This window comes from Carcharhinus amblyrhynchos, chromosome 13 (genome assembly GCF_965287045.1).
Source record: "Carcharhinus amblyrhynchos chromosome 13, sCarAmb.v2.hapA, whole genome shotgun sequence".
NCBI lineage: Eukaryota > Metazoa > Chordata > Chondrichthyes > Carcharhiniformes > Carcharhinidae > Carcharhinus > Carcharhinus amblyrhynchos.
Genome location: NC_137336.1, coordinates 11345600 through 11364684, shown reverse-complemented (window position 1 = coordinate 11364684; position 19085 = coordinate 11345600). Strand labels below are relative to the sequence as shown.

Here is a 19085-nt window from a genome sequence, read left to right as displayed (position 1 = left end):
TTTTTTTTAAACCGTTAAGCTAGTCCCAGTTACCTGCAGTTGGCCCATATCCCTCTTACCCATGTAACTGTCTAAATGCTTTTTAAAAGGCAAAATTGTACCTGCCTCTAGTACTACCCTTGGCAGTTTGTTTCAGACACTTACCACCCCCTGAGTGAAAGAATTGCCCCTCTGGACCCTTTTGTACAAAGAACAAACAAAGAACAAAGAACAATACAGCATGGGAAACAGGCCCTTCGGCCCTCCAAGCCTGCACCGTTCATTGGTCTAGCTAGACCATTTGTCTGTATCCCTCCATTCCCAGTCTGTTCATGTGGCCATCCACATTTTTCCCTTCTCACCCTAAACCCATGCCCTTTAGTTTTGGTCTCCCCTACTTTTGCGAAAAGATATTAACTATCTAGCAGATCAATGCCCCTCATTATTTTATAGACCTCTATAAAATCACCGCCTCAGCCTTCTACACTGCAGAGAAAAAATGTCCCAGTCTATCCAGCCTCTCCTTATAACTCAAACCATTAAGTCCCGGTAGCATCCTAGTAAATCTTTTCTTCACACAGCATGGTGTACACTTATGGTCTCCACCTTGGATAGACCACACAGATCACTGTGTAACAGTTGTTGTCTCTTTATTACAAAAGAGATAAAAAGTACCAAAGAAAGTGCAAAAATGTTGCACAAGGTTGTTTCCAGAACTGAGAATTTATAGCTGCCAGGAATGATTGGACAGAACTGGAATTCTTTTTCCTAGAAACGGGCTGTTCAAAAAGAGATCTTTAAAATTGAGGAAGGATTTGATGAGGTCAACATTGAGAAGATAGAACATAGAACATTACAGCACAAACAGGCCCTTCGGCCCACAAGTTGCGCCGATCACATCTATACCTACTAAGCCATAGACCTATCTATAACCCCCAATCCCATTAGATCCCATATACTCATCCAGAAGTCTTTTAAAAGACCCCAGTGAGTTCGCCTCCACCACCACTGACAGCAGCCAATTCCATTCACTCACCACCCTCTGAGTGAAAAACTTACCCCTAACATCTCCTCTGTACTTGCTTCCTTGCACCTTAAATCTGTGTCCTCTCGTAGCGACCATTTCAGCCCTGGGAAATAGCCTCTGAGAATCCGCCCTACCTACTCCTCTCAACATCTTATAAACCTCTATCAGGTCGCCTCTCAACCTTCATCTCTCCAGGGAGAAGAGTCCCAGCTCCCTCAACCTATCTTCATAAGGCATGCCTCCCAATCCAGGCAACATCCTTGTAAATCTCCTCTGAACCCTTTCAATAGCTTCCACGTCCTTCCTATAGGGAGGCGACCAGAACTGCACACAGTACTCCAAGTGGGGTCTGACAAGGGCCTTATAAAGTTGCAGCATTATCTCCCGACTCCTAAACTCAACCCCTCGAGATGTTTACATTAATATGGAAAAGCAGAGCTGGGAGCATAGATGTTGTTGGGTGAGAGATGAAGAGGTTTGGTTGGGGCATATAGACCAGCAGGATCTGGTTGGGCCAAATGAACAGTTTCTGTGATGTAATTTTTGTAAAGGGTGTGGATCCAGTGGGGCCGGCTGCTCTCCTTCACCTGTCCATGTAGACAATGAGTGCTTTGTGAGGGGTGAGATAGTGAGCTGGTGATGTTAGAGTGAGAAGGACTAAAGGACTATGGCAGCTGACACGTGGGAACACCACCACGTGCAAGCTCCCCTCCAGGCCTTGCACCATACTGACTTGGAAATATATCACCGTTCCTTCACAATCGCTGGGTCAAACTCCCTCCCTAACCGCACTCTTGGTGTACCTACACCTCATGGAGTGCAGTGGTTCAGGAAGGCAGTTTGCCGCCACCTTCTCAAGGGGCAAATAGGGATGGCAATAAATTCTGGCTTAGTCAGTGATGCCCATATCCCGTGAACATGAATAAACAAAATGGCCTGAATCTCACGATAAGCAGAATTAGTCAGGAGGGTCAGAGAAACATAGAAACTAGAAGCAGGAGTGGGCCATTCAACCCTCTGAACCTGCTCCGCCATTCATTGTGATCATGGCTGATCATCAAGTTTAATATTCTGATCCTGCCTCCCCCCCATATCCCTTTAGCCCTCAGAGATATATCTAATATAGAAACATCCAGTCAATGCATATGGTCACCATCCATCCCTCTGCAATGTGAGACTGGGTGGAAGTCACTGAGGTCCGATTGCATTCGGTAACATCTAGCTCATTTGGGGGAACATAAGAACATAAGAACATAAGAAATAGGAGCAGGAGTAGGCCATCCAGCCCTTCGAGCCTGCCCCGCCATTCAATAAGATCATGGCTGATCTGTCGCTGCTCAGTTCCACATTCCCGCCCTCTCCCCATAACCCTTAATCCCCTCTCCTATCAAAAACCCATCAACCCGCGTCTTAAAAATATTTAGCGAGGCAGCCTCCACCACTTCAACGGAGATGAATCGAGGAGATGGCCTAGCGGTATTGTTGCTATTAATCCAGAAACTCAGCTACTGTTCTGGGGACCTGGTTTCAAATCCCACCACGGCGGATGGTTAAATTTAAATTCAAATTTTAAGAAAAATCTGAAACTAAGAATCTGCTGATGACCGTGTAACCATTGTCGATTGTCAGAAAAACCCATCTGGTTCACCTTAGGGAAGGAAATCTGCCGTCCTTACCAAGTCTGACCAACATGTGATTCCAGAGCCACAGCAACGTGGTTGACTCTCAACTGCCCCCCAAGGGCAACTAGTGATGGACACTAAATGCTGGCCCAGCCAGAGACACCCATGTCCCATGAATGAATAAAAAAAAACTGAGTGGAAGAGTTTTGAGTGAGTTAACATCCTGTCATCATTGTTAAGCTATTGGCTTCAATATTTGTAATGGAATCCACATTCCACCGTCTGCCATGGAGGGATCCAAACCCAGGTCTAGGGGTCTATGATAGAACATTGCGCTTGGTCATGTAGGTGTTTGGGGAGTGAGGGGGGGTTTGGGCTGGGCTTCCCTGTTCCATCTTAACTGCCCACCTCTCATTCCCACCACCTCACCCCCCCATCATCAGAGGGAAGCTAACAATTCCCATGACAACACCAACAACTTAGACGCAGCTCAGTAGAATGTTCCAAAGTGCTTCACAAGAATGTTATCAAACTGTAAGACAAGTAATCGAAGGCTTGGTCATACGGGTAGGTTTGGAGGAGTATCTTAGGCCAGGATTTTCTAGCCCCATCCTGGCAGGAACCAGCACCTCCCCCACAGCCACCCCCCCCCCCCCCCCCCACACCGCCTCCCCCACCTCCTTCAAGAGAGATTCTGGAGCTCAACCAAAAGTCCATTGACTTTCAGACGATCCCACGCTTTGAAGGAGGAGGGAGAGATGGAGAGGCAGAGAGGATTAGACAGGGAATTCCCGAGCTCAGGGTCCAGGCAGTATGATAATAAACACAAAAATACCGTGAATGCTGGAAATAAAAACGGAAAATGTTGGAAATACTCAGCATGTCTGGTAGCATCTGTGGAGAGAGAAACAGTTAGTGCCTCAAGTCCAATAGGACTCTTATTCTGGGAAGTTTCTGAATAAGAGGTATATTGGTCTTATCTCTGTTTCTCTCGCTGCCAGGCCTGCTGTGTTGTCCCAGTATTTTCTGCTCACAGTACTGAAGTACGTATCACCCTAAACCCTCTTGGTAGAATCCTGTGCCACTTGCAACCCTGAAACCAATGATCTGAAACCTTCTCTTCCCAGGCAAGATTCTTGGAGCTGGAGCGTTTGGAAAGGTCGTTGAGGCCACTGCATACGGACTGGGCAAAGAGGACTCAGCAACCAAGGTGGCCGTGAAGATGCTGAAACGTAAGAGTCAGTTCACCTCCATGGTGGGGTTGGAGTTGTGACCATCTCCCCACATCCGTCACTGGGAGGCATGATCCTCTCTGCAGTAATACTGATCTAGGGAATAAAATCCTTTTCTCATGCCTGAGAAAACCCTCCACCATCCCAACCCTGCAGAAAACTATTAACCTCACTGAGATACATAAGACATGGACAGTCTTTCCGATTGTATAGAATCAAAGAACCCCTACAGTATAGAAAGAGGCCATTTGGCCCATCGATCTGTACCAAACACAATCTCACCCAGGCCCTATTCCCCTCACCCCACATATTTACCCTCTGGTCTCCCTGACACTAAGGAGTAATCTAGCATGGCCAATCAACCTAACCCGCACATCTTTGCAATGTGAGGGAAACTGGAGCACCCAGAGGAAACCCACGCAGACACGGGGAGAATGTGCAAACTCCAAACCCGAGGCTGGAATTGAACCTGAGTCCCTGGCGCTGTGAGGTAGCAGTGCTAACCACTGTGCCACCATGATTGTGTTCAATTCCAGGGTCAGGACAAGAGGTTCTGGAGGTGAACAAAGTGGGGTGAGGTGGGTGGGTGGGGGAATGGTGTGCAAGGCCGGGGGAGTAGGGAAGGGGCGAGGGTGGGACACCGAAGATGGGGGAGAGGGCCGACCTTGTGAAGGAGGGCCATGAGGGGGGCCTCCAGTCCGAGACGTGAGCAGGCCAACCTGCCAGTTTGCGGTCAAACATTCCTGCAAACTGGAGCCTAAATTCCAGCCCATCTTGACAAGAGTCTGAACTACAAATCCCCCCACCCTGTGTTTTTTAATAAATCGACCACCTGAATGTGGCAATTTGCTGACACCCTTCCTCACTGTTGACTTTTAGCCAGTGCCCACTTGACTGAGAAAGAGGCCTTGATGTCGGAGCTGAAGATCTTGAGTCACCTCGGGCAGCACACACATGTTGTCAACCTTCTGGGAGCCTGTACACTCGGAGGTGAGAGTCAGAATATCGAAGGGCCTGCAGAGAGTGGGGAAGATGTTTCTACGAGTGAGAGAGACTAGGATCCGCAGAATAAAGGGACAACCCTTTAGAACCGAGACGAGGGGGAATTTCTTCAGCCAGAGGGTGGTGAATCTATGAAATCCATTGCCACAGAAGGCTGTGGCAATAAATACACATTGAGTGTATTTAAGACAGCGATAGATAGGTTCTTGATTGGTAAAGGGATCAAAGGTTACAGAGAAAAAGATGGAAAAATGCGGTTGAGAACCTTATCAACCACGATTGAATGGCAGGACAGACTTGATGGGCTGAATGGCCTATTTCTTTTCCTATATCTTATCATCTTATGAGCGTCTGTGTTTGTATGATTGAGGTTAGCGCATTGGCAAGAATTTGCACTTAGATAGCACCTGGAAACACAGTTTAAACAAAATGCCAGAGCTGCTATCAAACCAAATTGAACACCAATTAACAAAAGATTGTATTGATTATTAGGACTGGTGTCCATAACCATGATCTCGGAGGTAGGTTTTACAGGGCATCCTAAAGGAGGAAAGAGAGGGAGATGTGGAGAAATTTCGGGATGGAATTCCTGACCTCCAGGATTGGCAACTGAAGGCATACTCGATTGTGGTAAAGAGAGATAAACTGGAGATACGCAAGAGGCCAGAATTGGAGAAGCATCGAAATCTCCAGGCTGCTGGGCTGAAGGAGACTCCAGAGATGAGACAGGACAAGGCCATGCAGGGGTTTAAAAACAAGGATGAGAATTTTAAGATCAAAGCTTTGTGATCTGGTTGCCAATCCAGCTCAGGGATCGACCGGATTTGGTGAAAGTTATGTATTGTTGTCAAATGGCATTACAAGATGTAATACTACAAGAGTTTTAGTATTATAGGGAGCGAGATGGACTCCACACATAATTCTGATTCTCACTTTTATTTACCGTGATTTGCCTTTTAATTGTAGGCCCAGTTCTTGTCATCACGGAATACTGTTGCTATGGTGATTTATTGAACTTCCTGAAGAACAGGGTCCAGTACCTGCCCTGCGATGATGCCATGAATAATTACAAGAATGTGGCCCACGTCAAGGGGCCCCCAAGGTAGCGACTGTTTGACATCTTCAAGGGGAATTTTTCATCACATCCTATCTCTAAAGGCCATCTCATTATCCACAATGTTCTGTTTTGTACTCAATGTCCAACAATTTTAAATCTCTGTGATCCCCTTATCCATCTGAATCCTGACCTGCCCTGAACTTCCTAAACTCTTCCTCAGACAACTTGAAGAATGACATGAGTAAGTTCATGTCCGGGCCTCCTCTCTCTCTCTCTCTTCATCCTCTCCTTCCTTCTCAACTCTCCTCCTGTTCTCAGTGATACTGAGTTTAGTGCTCTTTAGAAACTCTTCCAGTTGCTCCTCTAATACCCTACACGTTCTCCCCCGAGGTCGCCAACTCTCCAGGATTACTCTGGAGTTTCCAGGAATCCGGGTTTGATATCCAGGGCTCTCCTATGAAAAAAATCCAGAGAAATATTCAATGAGGTATGTAGGTGGCACGGTGGCACCATGATTAGACCTGCTGCCTCGCAGTGTCAAGGACCCGGGTTTGATTCCTGGCCTTGGGTGACTGTCTGTGTGGAGGTTGTATGTTTTCCCCGTGTCTCCATGGGTTTCTTCCAGTCTCCTCCCACAGTCCAAAGATATACAGGTTAGGTTGATTGGCAATGCTAAATTGCCCCTTAGTGCCCAAAGATGTGTAGGTTATGGGTATTAGTGGGGGAAGTCAGTGCAGACTTGATGGGCTGAATGGCCTCCTTTTGCACTGTAGGGTTTCTATGATTCTGTGAAAGGAAAGTGGGGTGGGGGGGGATGGGGAAACGGTCTCTTTTGACTAAGAATCAAACATTATCCAAGTAGGTTGATTTTTGATTGGCTGCAGGAAGGCAGGACACCACAAGAGTGGATATGTCAGGTAACCAATCACGAAGGAGTGTGGCAGTGGGGCAGATGATACAGGAGGTCATGTGACAAATCCTCAGGAATATGTCCAATCAAAAAAAACTCTTCGTCCTTCGCTCTTTGCTCAAGCAAAGGCCCACCTTCCATTTCCCCTCAATCATCCTTATCCTTCTTTAGGTAGGTTAATAGCCACGAGGGACTCGAGGTCTATCTCCTTCCATTAGAGAGATTCAATTGATTAAATAGCTCGAGGCACTCTGCATCCAGCCTGGGCCAGGTCGAAATCTACTGTAACCCAAGTGAACATTGAACCTGCATTGTTACCATTACTCTGAACCACACTCTAATGATCTATCCAACCGAGTTAACCAGCCTCGTCCCTCTAGGCTGTTTGGAACCTATGCTTGATATCATCCCTCTGCTCTCACTTTCAACCCCACTGGAGCCCCTGTGCTAAACTGATGTCAAAGAGTCCTCTTGTCTTTCCCACAGTGACTGCTCGGAAGGTTACCTGCCCATGAGGCCTAGATTGTCCAGTATGAGCCCGATGATTTCTCAGACAGATTCCCAAACTCCGGAAGGTGAGCATGAAACTACTCAGATTAGTGCCAGTCTTTTTAACAGATGTTTTCCTAGGGCTGGGAATGATGCTGGCAAGGCTGGTATTCACTGCCCAATCCTATTTGCCCTGGGTTGATGGTGGTGAACCTCCTTCTAGACCTGTCTCAGGGATTTGACACAACTAAACCACTTGAGAGGGAGATTAACACCCAGCCATGCTGGGAGGCATGGATGGACTGGGATTGATTCAGGACTGGCTCCCTTTCTGAACATTGCCCCATTCCATTCTGGATTTGTCAGTTTAATGCCGATTCAGTTTCAATTTCCCACTGTGGCACCATTGACCACAACTTTTTCTAAATTCATTTCTGGGACATGGGCATCACTGGCTGGCCAGCATTTATTACCCATCCCTAATTAGCCTGAGAGGGCAGTTGGGAGTCAACCACGTTGCTGTGGCTCTGGAGTCACATGTAGGCCAGACCAGGTAAGGACGGTAGATTTCCCTCCCTAAAGGGGCATTAGTCAACCAGATGGGTTTCTCCGACAATTGACAATGGTTTCCTGATCATCAGTAGATTCTTAATCCCCGATATTTTTATCAAATTCAAATTCCACCATCTGCCGTGGCGGGATTCGAACCCCAGAACCTTAGCTGAGTTTTTGGATGAATAGTCTAGCCATAATAATGGTAACACCAGTAGGCCTCGCGTCCCCAACTAAATATAACAAATCTTACGTTTACATCACAAAGGGATTTTTAACATCATGGGATGTGGGTGTTAATGGGATATTTCCCATCCCTAACAACCCTTCAGTCAAAATGTTGGGAATTTTCAAAGAAAAATTGATTCCTCACCCCCCTCACTGACACCCCCACCGCCCTCCTATCTAACTAGTTCATGTTCTTCAAACAGAAGAAGACCCATTGCCATTGAACGTTGAAGACCTTCTGAGCTTCTCTTACCAAATTGCTACTGGGATGGATTTCCTGTCTTCCAAAAATGTGAGTAGAGATGTGCGTGGGTCTCGTGTGTTACTGAACCACTGCACGCAGGCACACGCGCATAGACAGACACACGCACACCCACTACCTCCAAGAACTTAGCCTCAATTCCCAGATCCGGAATACGTTAGCTGGTCATATCCAGGTGGTGCTACATTTAAGCTCAGTATCCCTGGGCCAGGGAAGGAGTAGGCAGTGTTGCTCAGGTTGTCCATTCCTGTTCCTACCCAACAATTCTATCTGGTCCGTTCATGTCTCTTCCCTCAGCATGCTGAGGCCATACTAGTTTGTTTTTGAGATGTGGGCATTGCTGACAAGGCCAGCATTTATTGTCCATCCCTCATTGCTCTTGGGAAGGTGCTGGTGAGCCACCATCTTGAACCACCCCATGTGGTGCAGGTGCACCCACAGTGCTGTTAGGGAGGGAGTTCCAGGATGTTCACCCAGCGACGGTGAAGGGACGGCGATATCTTTCCATGCCAGAGTGGTGAGCGGAACCTGAAGGTGGCGGTGTTTCCAGGTACCCTTGTCCTTCTAGATGGTAGCGGTCATGGGTCTAGAAGGTGCCACGATGAGGTGCATCTTGTAGGTAGTACACAGCACTGCTAAAGTGGTGACGATGGTGGAGGTAGTGAATACTGAAGATGGCGGATGGGGTGCTATTTGGTGAGCAGTTGGGCAGTCGGGGTTGAGGCATAGGCGGGGGAATGGGGGTCGGTGGGGTCGAAGGATGTGTATAGGGTCGTCAGCCTGAAATTGGGGGGGAGGGGAGGGGGGCGGGGTGCTCCCATTGAGTCTAATCTAACCCTTTGGTTTAATAATGGGGAAAGAAGTGACTGATTCTCTCACTGGGAGGTGGATTGACTTGTGGATCTGGTGGGATCGTGAAGCACCAATTGAGATTGTGGTATCGGGGTTACTGATATCGCTTTGAGAGGGATTGATGGTTTGTGGGATTTCATTGCAGTGCATCCACCGTGACTTGGCTGCACGGAATATTTTACTGACGGAAGGCCGGATCGCCAAGATCTGTGACTTTGGTTTGGCGAGAGACATCATGAATGACTCGAACTATATTGTCAAAGGCAATGTGAGTATATAAATCACAGAGGGGTTTCACAGCAACAGGATTAGTGTGTCACCCTGTGTGGCACTGAGTTACACGTCCTAAATATCCCAACTCCCAGCCCTGATTCTCTTTACTCATTCTCAGCGTCGCTGGCCAGGCCTGGCATTCATTGCCCATCCCTAATTGCCCTTGAGAAGTTGGTGATGAGCTGCCTTCTTGAACCCCAGTAGTCTGAGTGGTGTAGGTACACCCACAGCGTAGTCAGGGAGGGAGTACCAGGATTTTGACCCAGTGACAGTGAAGGAACGATGATATGTTTCCAAGTCAGAATGGTGAGTGACCTGGAGGGGGGCCCCTGGGTGGTCGTGTTTCTTATCATCAACTCACTTCCCTCTGGATGTACCAAGGGTACAGTGGCACAGCGGTTAGCACTGCTGCCTCACAGCGCCAGGGACTCAGGTTCAATTCCTGGCTTGGGTCACTGCCTGTGTGGAGTTTGCACAATCTCCGCGTGTCTATGTCAGTTTCCTCCAGGGGCTCCGGTTTCCTCCCACAGTCCAAAAGACACACTGGTTCGGTGTATTGACCATGCTAAAATCTCCCTCAGTGTACGCACCCAGAGTGTGGCAACTAGGGGATTTTCACAGTAACTTCATTACATGTGTTCATGTAAGCCTCCTTGTGACACTAATAAATAAACTTAAAGAAAATTGTCCATGGGAAAGTATAGTCAGGGTTGGTCTCATGTTAATGAGAGTGAGGCTACCCTTTACACAGATTTGATGGATACATCTGAAAAAAAAACAACAGCTGGAAGGAAAAAATATCGGCTGATATTTAGAGACGTATCACAGACGTTCATCTTTAAGATGATCATTTATTCCCCAGGGCTAGTTTACCCTGCTCTGAGGTTTTGGTCTTACAAGGAAGTAAGTGATATGCATGAATGAAGGAGCAGGCTAGATGGGCTGAATGGCCTACTCCTGCTCCTACATCTCAGGTTCTTATTTCCTGCTCTGATTATTATGAGCAGAATGTGCCTCTTGCTTCTTGGCTCAGTGTTTTGGGTTGACTTGCTATTCTGTTTCCAGGCCCGTCTCCCAGTGAAGTGGATGGCTCCAGAGAGTATCTTTGATTGTGTGTACACGGTGCAGAGTGACGTCTGGTCCTACGGGATCCTGCTCTGGGAGATTTTCTCACTCGGTAACCTAGCTACTCATTCCTTAATTCGCCAAAATACAATGCATGAACTCTCAAATTGAGATTTCCCTAAACTCCGGGACCCCCTGTAAATATTCACAAACTCCCCAGAAACATTCTGTAAATACTGACACACCCCCCAGGTTCCCTCAGTAAATACTGACATGCTCCCCATGGACCCCCTGTAAATACTGACACACTCCCCAGAGACATTCTGTAAATACTGACACACTCCCCAGAGACATTCTGTAAATACTGACACACTCCCCAAAGACATTCTGTAAATACTGACACACTCCCCAGGTTCCCCCTGTAAATACTGACACACTCCCCATGGACCCCCCTGTAAATACTGACACACTCCCCATGGATCCCCCCTCCCCTGTAAATACTGACACACTCCCCAGAGACATTCTGTAAATACTGACACACTCCCCAGAGACATTCTGTAAATACTGACACACTCCCCAGGTTCCCCCTGTAAATACTGACACACTCCCCATGGACCCCCCTGTAAATACTGACACACTCCCCATGGATCCCCCCTGTAAATACTGACACTCTCCCCATGGAGCCCCTGAAAATACTGACACACTCCCCAGAGACATTCTGTAAATACTGACACACTCCCCAGGTTCCCCCTGTAAATACTAACATGCTCCCCATGGAGCCCCTGTAAATACTGACACACTCCCCATGGAGCCCCTGTAAATACTGACACACTCCCCATGGAGCCCCTGTAAATACTGACACACTCCCCAGAGACATTCTGTAAATACTGACACGCTCCCCAGAGACATTCTGTAAATACTGACACACTCCCCAGAGACATTCTGTAAATACTGACAACATGCCCTGGGGAACCCCTTGTAAATACTGACACACTCCCCGGGATCCACTGTAAATACTAACTGTATATTTATTTTCACTGCAGGTTCGAGCCCTTACCCAGGAATACCTGTGGACACCAGGTTCTACAAACTGATAAGAAGTGGCTTCCAGATGGAAAGACCCAGTTCTGCAACCCCAGAATTGTAAGAAGCTCTCCTGAGCAGAGATAGGGAGAAAGAAATTGAGTTTTTATTTTTCTTACTTAGCGAGTCGTCACAGATTCAAACACACTGCCTGAAAGGGTGGAGGAAGCAGTTTCAGTGGTGGCTTCCAAAGAGGAGTTAGATAACCAATTGACAAGGAAATATATGCAGGGCTATATGGGGACAGAGCAGGAAAAGTGGAGTGGAAATTGGCTCTGCCAAAGAGTTGGAACAGTCATGATGGGTCAGAACTGAGATTGAATTAACGCATGATCAAACTGGATATTCAGACTAGTAAGAGAGATTAGTGTCGGTTTCCATAAAGTCCCATTGACTCACTGAAGTCCTTTAGAAAAGGAAGCATGTTGCCTTTAGTCAATAGACAGCTGGATATAGCACCTGGGGCGAATGGGATCAAAGATTATGGGGAGAAAGCAGGATTAGGCTTTTGAGTTGGATGATCATTTTGAATGGCGGAGCAGACTTGAAGGGCTAAATGGCCTCATCTTGCTCCCATCTTCAATGTTACCCAGTGTGGATCTATATGTGACTCCAGTCCCATACCAACATTGTTGGCTCTTAACTGCCCTCTGAATTGACCTGGTAAAACAATCAGTTATATAACAGTGAATCGCACTTATAGCAGTTTTATGGCGCCATTGACAGTGGGATCTGTCCACTCGGGACCATTTAACATTTCACCTGAAAAACGGCAACTCTGACAGTGCAGCACCCCCTCAGCGCTACACTGGTGAGTTCCCTGGAGTAGGGTAAAGTACAATGCCAATGCAGTGTCAGCAAGCTGGGGTCATGAATCTTTAGTATCGTGGATTTAGGTTGTGCCCTGAGGGTATAAGGGGACTTGGTGGGGGGGCGGGGGGGGTCAAGAACCTCAGAGTGTGAGACTTGGGCTCATGACCCTGGAGAGAGGGACAATTAACTCAGATTCACGCTGACCTTTGAACTCTGTTTCCAATAGGTATGACATCATGACAGGATGCTGGAGTCTTGAGCCGACAAATCGTCCAACCTTTAACCAGATTGTGAAGTTACTCAACAAGCAGAGAAGTGAATTCAGCGAGCAGGCGAGTGGGATTTAATTCTACTTTCACTCAGAGGCTGGGCAGAGAACTGATGGGAAAACGGATGGTCCCTGAAATCTGAGTAAATTCCCCACCGAAATCAGAATCAATTATAAAGCACTCACCCCGGTCCAGCCTGTGGTGGAAGAAACAAATGAGCAGGCTTTTGATTTGATTTATTATTGTCACATGTATTCGGGTACAGTGAAATGTATTGTTCTTTGCGCGCTATACAAATAAAGCATACCATTCATAGAGAAGGAAAGGAGAGAGTGCAGAATGCAGTGTTACATCCATAGCTAGGGTGTCGAGAAGGATTAATTCAATGTGAGGTAGGTCCATTCAAAAGTCTGACGGCAGCAAGGGAGAAACTGTTCTTGAGTCAATCGGCACTTGATCTCAGACTTTTGTATCTTTTTCCCGCCAGAAGAAGGTGGGAGAGAGAATGTCTGGGGTGCGTGGAGCCCTTGATTGTGCTGGCTGCTTTTCCGAGGCAGCGGGAAGTGTAGGTGGAGTCAATGGGTGGGAGGTAGTGGCTTTGGCAACTCCTGCAGGCTGTCACTGACTCAAGTGCCCAGTGTGCCAACAAGCCACACACCAAGTCCCGACTGACACCTTGAGGAAGTAGCAATAAGAACATAAGAACATAAGAAATAGGAGCAGGAGTAGGCCATCCAGCCCTTCGAGCCTGCCCCGCCATTCAATAAGATCATGGCTGATCTGTCGCTGCTCAGTTCCACTTTCCCGCCCTCTCCCCATAACCCTTAATCCCCTCTCCTATCAAAAACCCATCAACCCGCGTCTTAAAAATATTTAGCGAGGCAGCCTCCACCACTTCAACGGGCAGAGAATTCCAGAGATTCACCACCCTTTGAGTGAAGAAGTTCCTCCTCAACTCCGTTCTAAACCGCCCCCCTTTTATCTTGAGGCTGTGCCCCCTAGTCCTACTGTCTTTTTTGAGCGGGAAGAGTCTCTCCACCTCTATCCTATCCATCCCATTCATCATCTTATACGTCTCAATGAGATCTCCCCTCATTCTTCTAAACTCTAACGAGTACAAGCCCAGTTTATTCAGCCTCTCCTCATAGCTCAACCCCCTCAACTCCGGTATCAGCCTAGTAAACCTCCTCTGCACTCCCTCCAAGGCCAAAATATCTTTGTGCAGGTGCGGCGCCCAAAACTGCACACAGTACTCCAGCTGCGGCCTCACCAATGCCCTATACAGCTGCAGCAAGACCTCCCTACTTTTATATTCAATCCGACTTGTAGCCAGAAGTTTTGAGATGGAGCAGTTCTCACTTCTGCGGTGGGGACTATAATACAATCAGGCCATTGGGGTTGGCCTATTGGAATAGGAACTCCCTGGTTAAGGAGTTAATTGATGGGCCAATCGGGGACTCTTTTCGTTGTATTTATCCAAGAGTGTCAGTTCCTCTGGCACGTCCAAAGGTAGGCTGCTGACTGATAGCATTCTGTGTACTGGTCAGAACATTGTACAGTTCATTGGTCAGAACATTGAATAGAGGATTTGGGACGTCTTATTGAAGTTGTACAAGACATTGGTAAGGCCACACTTGGATTACTGTGTGCAGTCCTGGTCACCCTATTATAGAAAGGATATTACTAAACTAGAAAGAGTGCAGAAAAGCTTTAATAGGATGCTACCGGGACTTGCTGGTTTGAGTTATAAGGATAGACTGGGACTTTCTTCTCTGGAGTGTAGAAGACCTATGAAGGTCTATAAAATAATGAGGGGCATAGATCAGCTGGGTAGTCAATATTGTTTCCCAAAGGTAGGGAAGTCTAAAACTAGAGGGCTTAGGTTTAAGGTGAGGGGAGAGATACAAAAATGTCCGGAGGGACAGAGGGTGGTGAGAGTCTAGAACAAGCTGCCAGAGGTAGTAGTAGAGGCGGGTACAATTTTGTCTTTTGAAAAGCATTTAGACAGCTACATGGGTGAGATGGGTATAGAGGGATATGAGCTAAATGCGGGCAATTGTTTTTAAAAAAGGGCAGCATGGGCATGTTGGGGCGAAGGGCCTGTTTCCACACTGTAAACCTCTGACTCTACTGCTGTTGGAATTGTAAATAACGGGACTTTGGTGAAGGGACTTGAGCCTCCGTGGACTTATTTCAGGGACAGAGTAGGGAGTCCCTTTCACATTACTGCAGTGTGTTGGGATGTCTGAGAAGGTGAAAAGTGCTGGAGAAAGGCACGTTCTTGATTTCCCTCTGTCCTTCGGCTGCACTCCATCCTGATTCTGACGCTGTGTCTCTGTGCTGTCCAGGATTTCACCAACCTGCCTGCTGAACACAAGGTCCCAGAATCGCCCACCTGCCAGCCCCCAAATCAGAGCAACTTCGAGACAATTGACGAGACGATGTTATTGATCAATCCTTACAGCAAGATCTGAATGACCGAAAGCAGAAAAGCCTTCAACCTATGACTGTCTCTTACTCCTCACCCAGGGAGACCTTTTCGAGATTCTGTTGCCCAGGACTCAATCCTATTTGCCTTGAAGCTTTTGACATTACTCACAGAATGAATGATTGCGGATTTATTTTGCTAAGAGGGCAGGGATTTAATTGATGAATGATACACAGATTTGGAAAGGGGATCCAGACATATTTGGGGTGGCAGGAGGGGGGGCGGGGGGGAGATTTCTTTCTGTAGCAGGGGCAAGGGGTGGGGGGGGGGGCGTTGCTGGTTGGTGCTGTGGGCTAGCTCTTATGTATTGTATTCCTACAATAATGAACATTGTCAGAATTTATAACCTGCATTAGCGAATTGCAAGAGCCTGTGATCTAGGAGATTGTCACCAAATCCCAGGCTCACTTTATGCATCAACTTTTATATTGCATTAAAGAGGATTCCAAGTGAGAGGGTCGCTTTCTGAAAGTCAGGTGTGGCAGGTCTACATGTGGCACACACTCGCATTATAACCCTTTCACTAATGCAACTTACACAAGGCAGTGATTCCAACTGTCGTATTAACTTGAGTATAACCTGCATTTTTCAACGGTTTTGTTTTATAAAGCTCAACACAATCCTGATGCGATTTATACTTAGTTTTTTTTTTACAAACAGAGGGAAGCTCAAAGCTGGGATGGATTCCTGTCTGCTGTATTTAACTGCGATCGTTAAGGTGCTTGATTCGGAATACTAACACTGAGCAGTCTCTGTAACAGGGGAAAAGGTGTGGAGGGAAATTTAGATGCAGAGGTAGCAATGAATAAATCATTGAATGTAAAGAAATACAAGCCTCAGCTGTACAACTTGTGCTTGTAATGGAAACCTTTTCACTCCTGTATCAGTCTGCTGTGTTCGTGCTACCCAGCTCCTCCTTTCCCAAATCCAATATATTCTCCCTGATATGAAGTTCTCAGAAACCAGTGCATTTATTCTAGTCAAAATGTAGCAGCGCTTAAAGCTTGAAAGTAGCATTGCCAGGAAGATTGGTTTGCCGTTTTCATGTCTGTACAGGTCTTTAAGAACAACCTTTAAGAATATCACATTCAAACAGAAGGCAGTGCATTCAATTCCACCGAGACTCTCTCACCTCTCTGATTCAGTTGCTGCACTGTGGCTGATCCCAATAGGAGCTATTCAACCAAGTGCGAAGCACCCCAACAACTGATTTCAAATTGCTTCTTAAATAAATGGAATCATTCGGCACAACCGGAGTCCATTCAGCCAGTCAGGCCTGTGCTAGCCCGTTGAAACACCTACTCAATTAGTCTCATTCTCACTCTCCTTCTTCCCCACAACACTTGCACAAAATAAAGCCCAGAGTGGGAAATGAGAGGAGATTTTATGTGGCGAGTTGCGACGCATGGAGTGGTGGAAGCAAATTGGATGGGTAACTTCCCAATGGGAATTACAAAGATATTTGAAAAGGAAAACCATTGAGCAGGGAATGGGACTAATCGGCTAGCTCTTTCACTGAGCCGGAACAGGCGCGATGGGCTGAATGGCCTCCTTTGTGGTGCATGTAGCATCACTGCACAATTCTGATCACTAGCTAATCAGTCACGTTAATAGTGAGAAGTCTCACAACACTAGGTTAAAGTTCAATAGGTTTAATTTGGTAGCACGAGCTTTTGGAGCATTACCCCTTCATCAGTTGATGAAGGAGCAGTGCTCCGGAAGCTCATACTACCACAAACATGTTGGATTTTAACCTGGCGTTGTGAGACTTCTCACTGTGCCCACCCCAGTCCAATGCCAACATCTCCACATCACATTAATAGTGAAGAACGAAAAGCACAGAGGCCATTAATTTGAAATGAGTTCATTAATGTATAACTGAAGCATTAAACAATCTGCCTGTCAGCACTTTCCCAGCAGCATTACCAATTGGTTAAGTCAGTATTGAGATGAATGTCTATTTTGCCAAATGGTGGATTTGTCTGTAACTCACTGAACCAATGGTTTAATTATTATTCACCAAACTTGTGTTTATAACTCCAAAACTCTCTCTTTAGAGGAGTAAAAAGGAGGGTAATTTTTAAAAACTTGTTCAGGTGTACTGATCTTAGAAACAGTTTTGAACTCTTATCAATAATCACTGTAACTAAATTAACCAATATAACTAACTGGCACATATTACCACTGAATGTCATTTATACAATTTTTCTGATGCATTAAATTTTGTAACTAAGGGCTAACATCATTGCAATATTCATTTTTTAAAATTTAGAATAAATATTCATTAACTTTTCTTATTTATTGTTCTGATTCTTCTTTGGTCTCACATTCCCATTTCATTTGCCAATATCTATATTAGGTACGGATATAATTGGCGCAACTAGTGGGTCGAAGGGCCTGTTTGTGCTGTAGTGTTCTATGTTCTATCTACCTCAGCAACGAGGTCAGTGATGAGGGGGTACAGATTTAAACACCGGAATCTTATCATCGTTAACACCAGCGGGATTTCCCCATCCCGCTATAGTGAACGGAAATTTAGCCGGCCACCAAATTTTCCGATCTCGCGAGAGTGGTGTGAACAGCAAGTATTTTCGCACCCAAAGTGATTGGTAGAGGGTAGGATTAGAGGAGAGATGAGGAAAGATTTTGTCACTCAGAGGATGGTGGGGAGCCTGGAACTCAGTTCCTGAAAGGCTGGTAGAGGCAGAAATGCTCAACTCATTGAAAAGATGTCTGAAAGTGCTTCTGAAGTCCTCTAACCTGCAGGACTGTGGACAAAGGGGGCAATGACCTAGTGGTATTACCGCTAGACTATTAATCCAGAAACTCAGCTAATGTTCTGGGGACTCGGGTTCGAATCCCGTCACAGCAGATGGTGGAATTTGAATTCAGTTTAAAAAAATCCGGAATTAAGAATCTACTGATGACCATGAAACCACTGTTGGTCAGTGGGGTTAAGTGCTCCATATGGGAGATGCGAGAGACCCATGACGCTTCCAGCCTCTGGAACGACTATATCTGCAGGAAGTGCACCCAATTGCAGCTCCTTACGGACTGCACGGATCGGTTAGAGCAGCAGTTGGATGCACTTAGGAGCATGAAGGCGGTGGAAAGAGTCATAGATAGGAGCTTTAGAGATGTGGCCACAACCAAGGTGCATCCAGATAGATGGGTGACCACTAGAAGTGACAGGCAGTCAGCACAGGAATCTCCTGCGGTCATCCCCCTCTCTAACAAGTATACCGTTTGGATACTGTTGGGGGAGATGGGCTATTAGGGATCAGAACAGTGGCACCACAGCTGGCTCTGTTGTTAAGCAGGGAGGGACAAAGAGCACTAGAGAAATAGTTATAGGGGACTCTATAGTTAAGAGGTGCAGATAGGCGCTTCCGTGGACGTGAAAGAAACTCCAGGATGGTAATGTTGCCTCCCTGGTGCCAGGATCCAGGAGGTCTCTGAACAAACAGAAAGCATTCTGAACAGCCAGAGGTTACATATTGGTACTAATGATATAGATAGGAAGAGTGATGAGGTCCTGCAGCAGCAGGTTAAGAAAGTAAGTAGGAAGTTAAAAAGCAGGCCCTCGAGTGTTGTAATCTCAGGATTACTCCCTGTGCCATGTGCCAGTGAAGGTAGAAATAGGAAGATAGTGCAACTCAACACGTGGCTAAAGGGCTGGTGTAGGAGGGAGGGTTTCAGGTATCTGGACGATTGGGATCTCTTCTGGGGCAGGTGGGATCTGTAAAAGAAGGACGGGTTGCAACTAAACTGAAAGGGCATAAATATTCTGGCTGGGAGGTTTGCTAGTATCACGTGGGAGTTTGGCGTTGGGAACCAAAACAAAGGTGAATTAGCTGAAGGGGAACCAGAGAATAGGGCCAG

General features: G+C 46.6%; 1 protein-coding gene across 1 annotated transcript in view; it reads left to right on the top strand.

Annotated features, from left to right (window-relative positions):
- Nucleotides 1-15407, top strand: part of LOC145351446 (macrophage colony-stimulating factor 1 receptor-like) — a 60159-nt gene extending 44752 nt beyond the window's left edge. Inside the window, exons 10-19 of the mRNA XM_080201038.1 lie at nt 3756-3860; nt 4740-4850; nt 5829-5964; nt 7316-7404; nt 8302-8390; nt 9358-9480; nt 10551-10662; nt 11594-11693; nt 12673-12778; nt 15064-15407. Of these exons, the coding sequence (XP_080057164.1) occupies nt 3756-3860; nt 4740-4850; nt 5829-5964; nt 7316-7404; nt 8302-8390; nt 9358-9480; nt 10551-10662; nt 11594-11693; nt 12673-12778; nt 15064-15189 (1097 nt within the window). The 3' untranslated portion in view covers nt 15190-15407. The remainder of the gene's footprint in view (nt 1-3755; nt 3861-4739; nt 4851-5828; nt 5965-7315; nt 7405-8301; nt 8391-9357; nt 9481-10550; nt 10663-11593; nt 11694-12672; nt 12779-15063) is intronic.
- The last annotated feature ends 3678 nt before the right edge of the window (nt 15408-19085 follow it).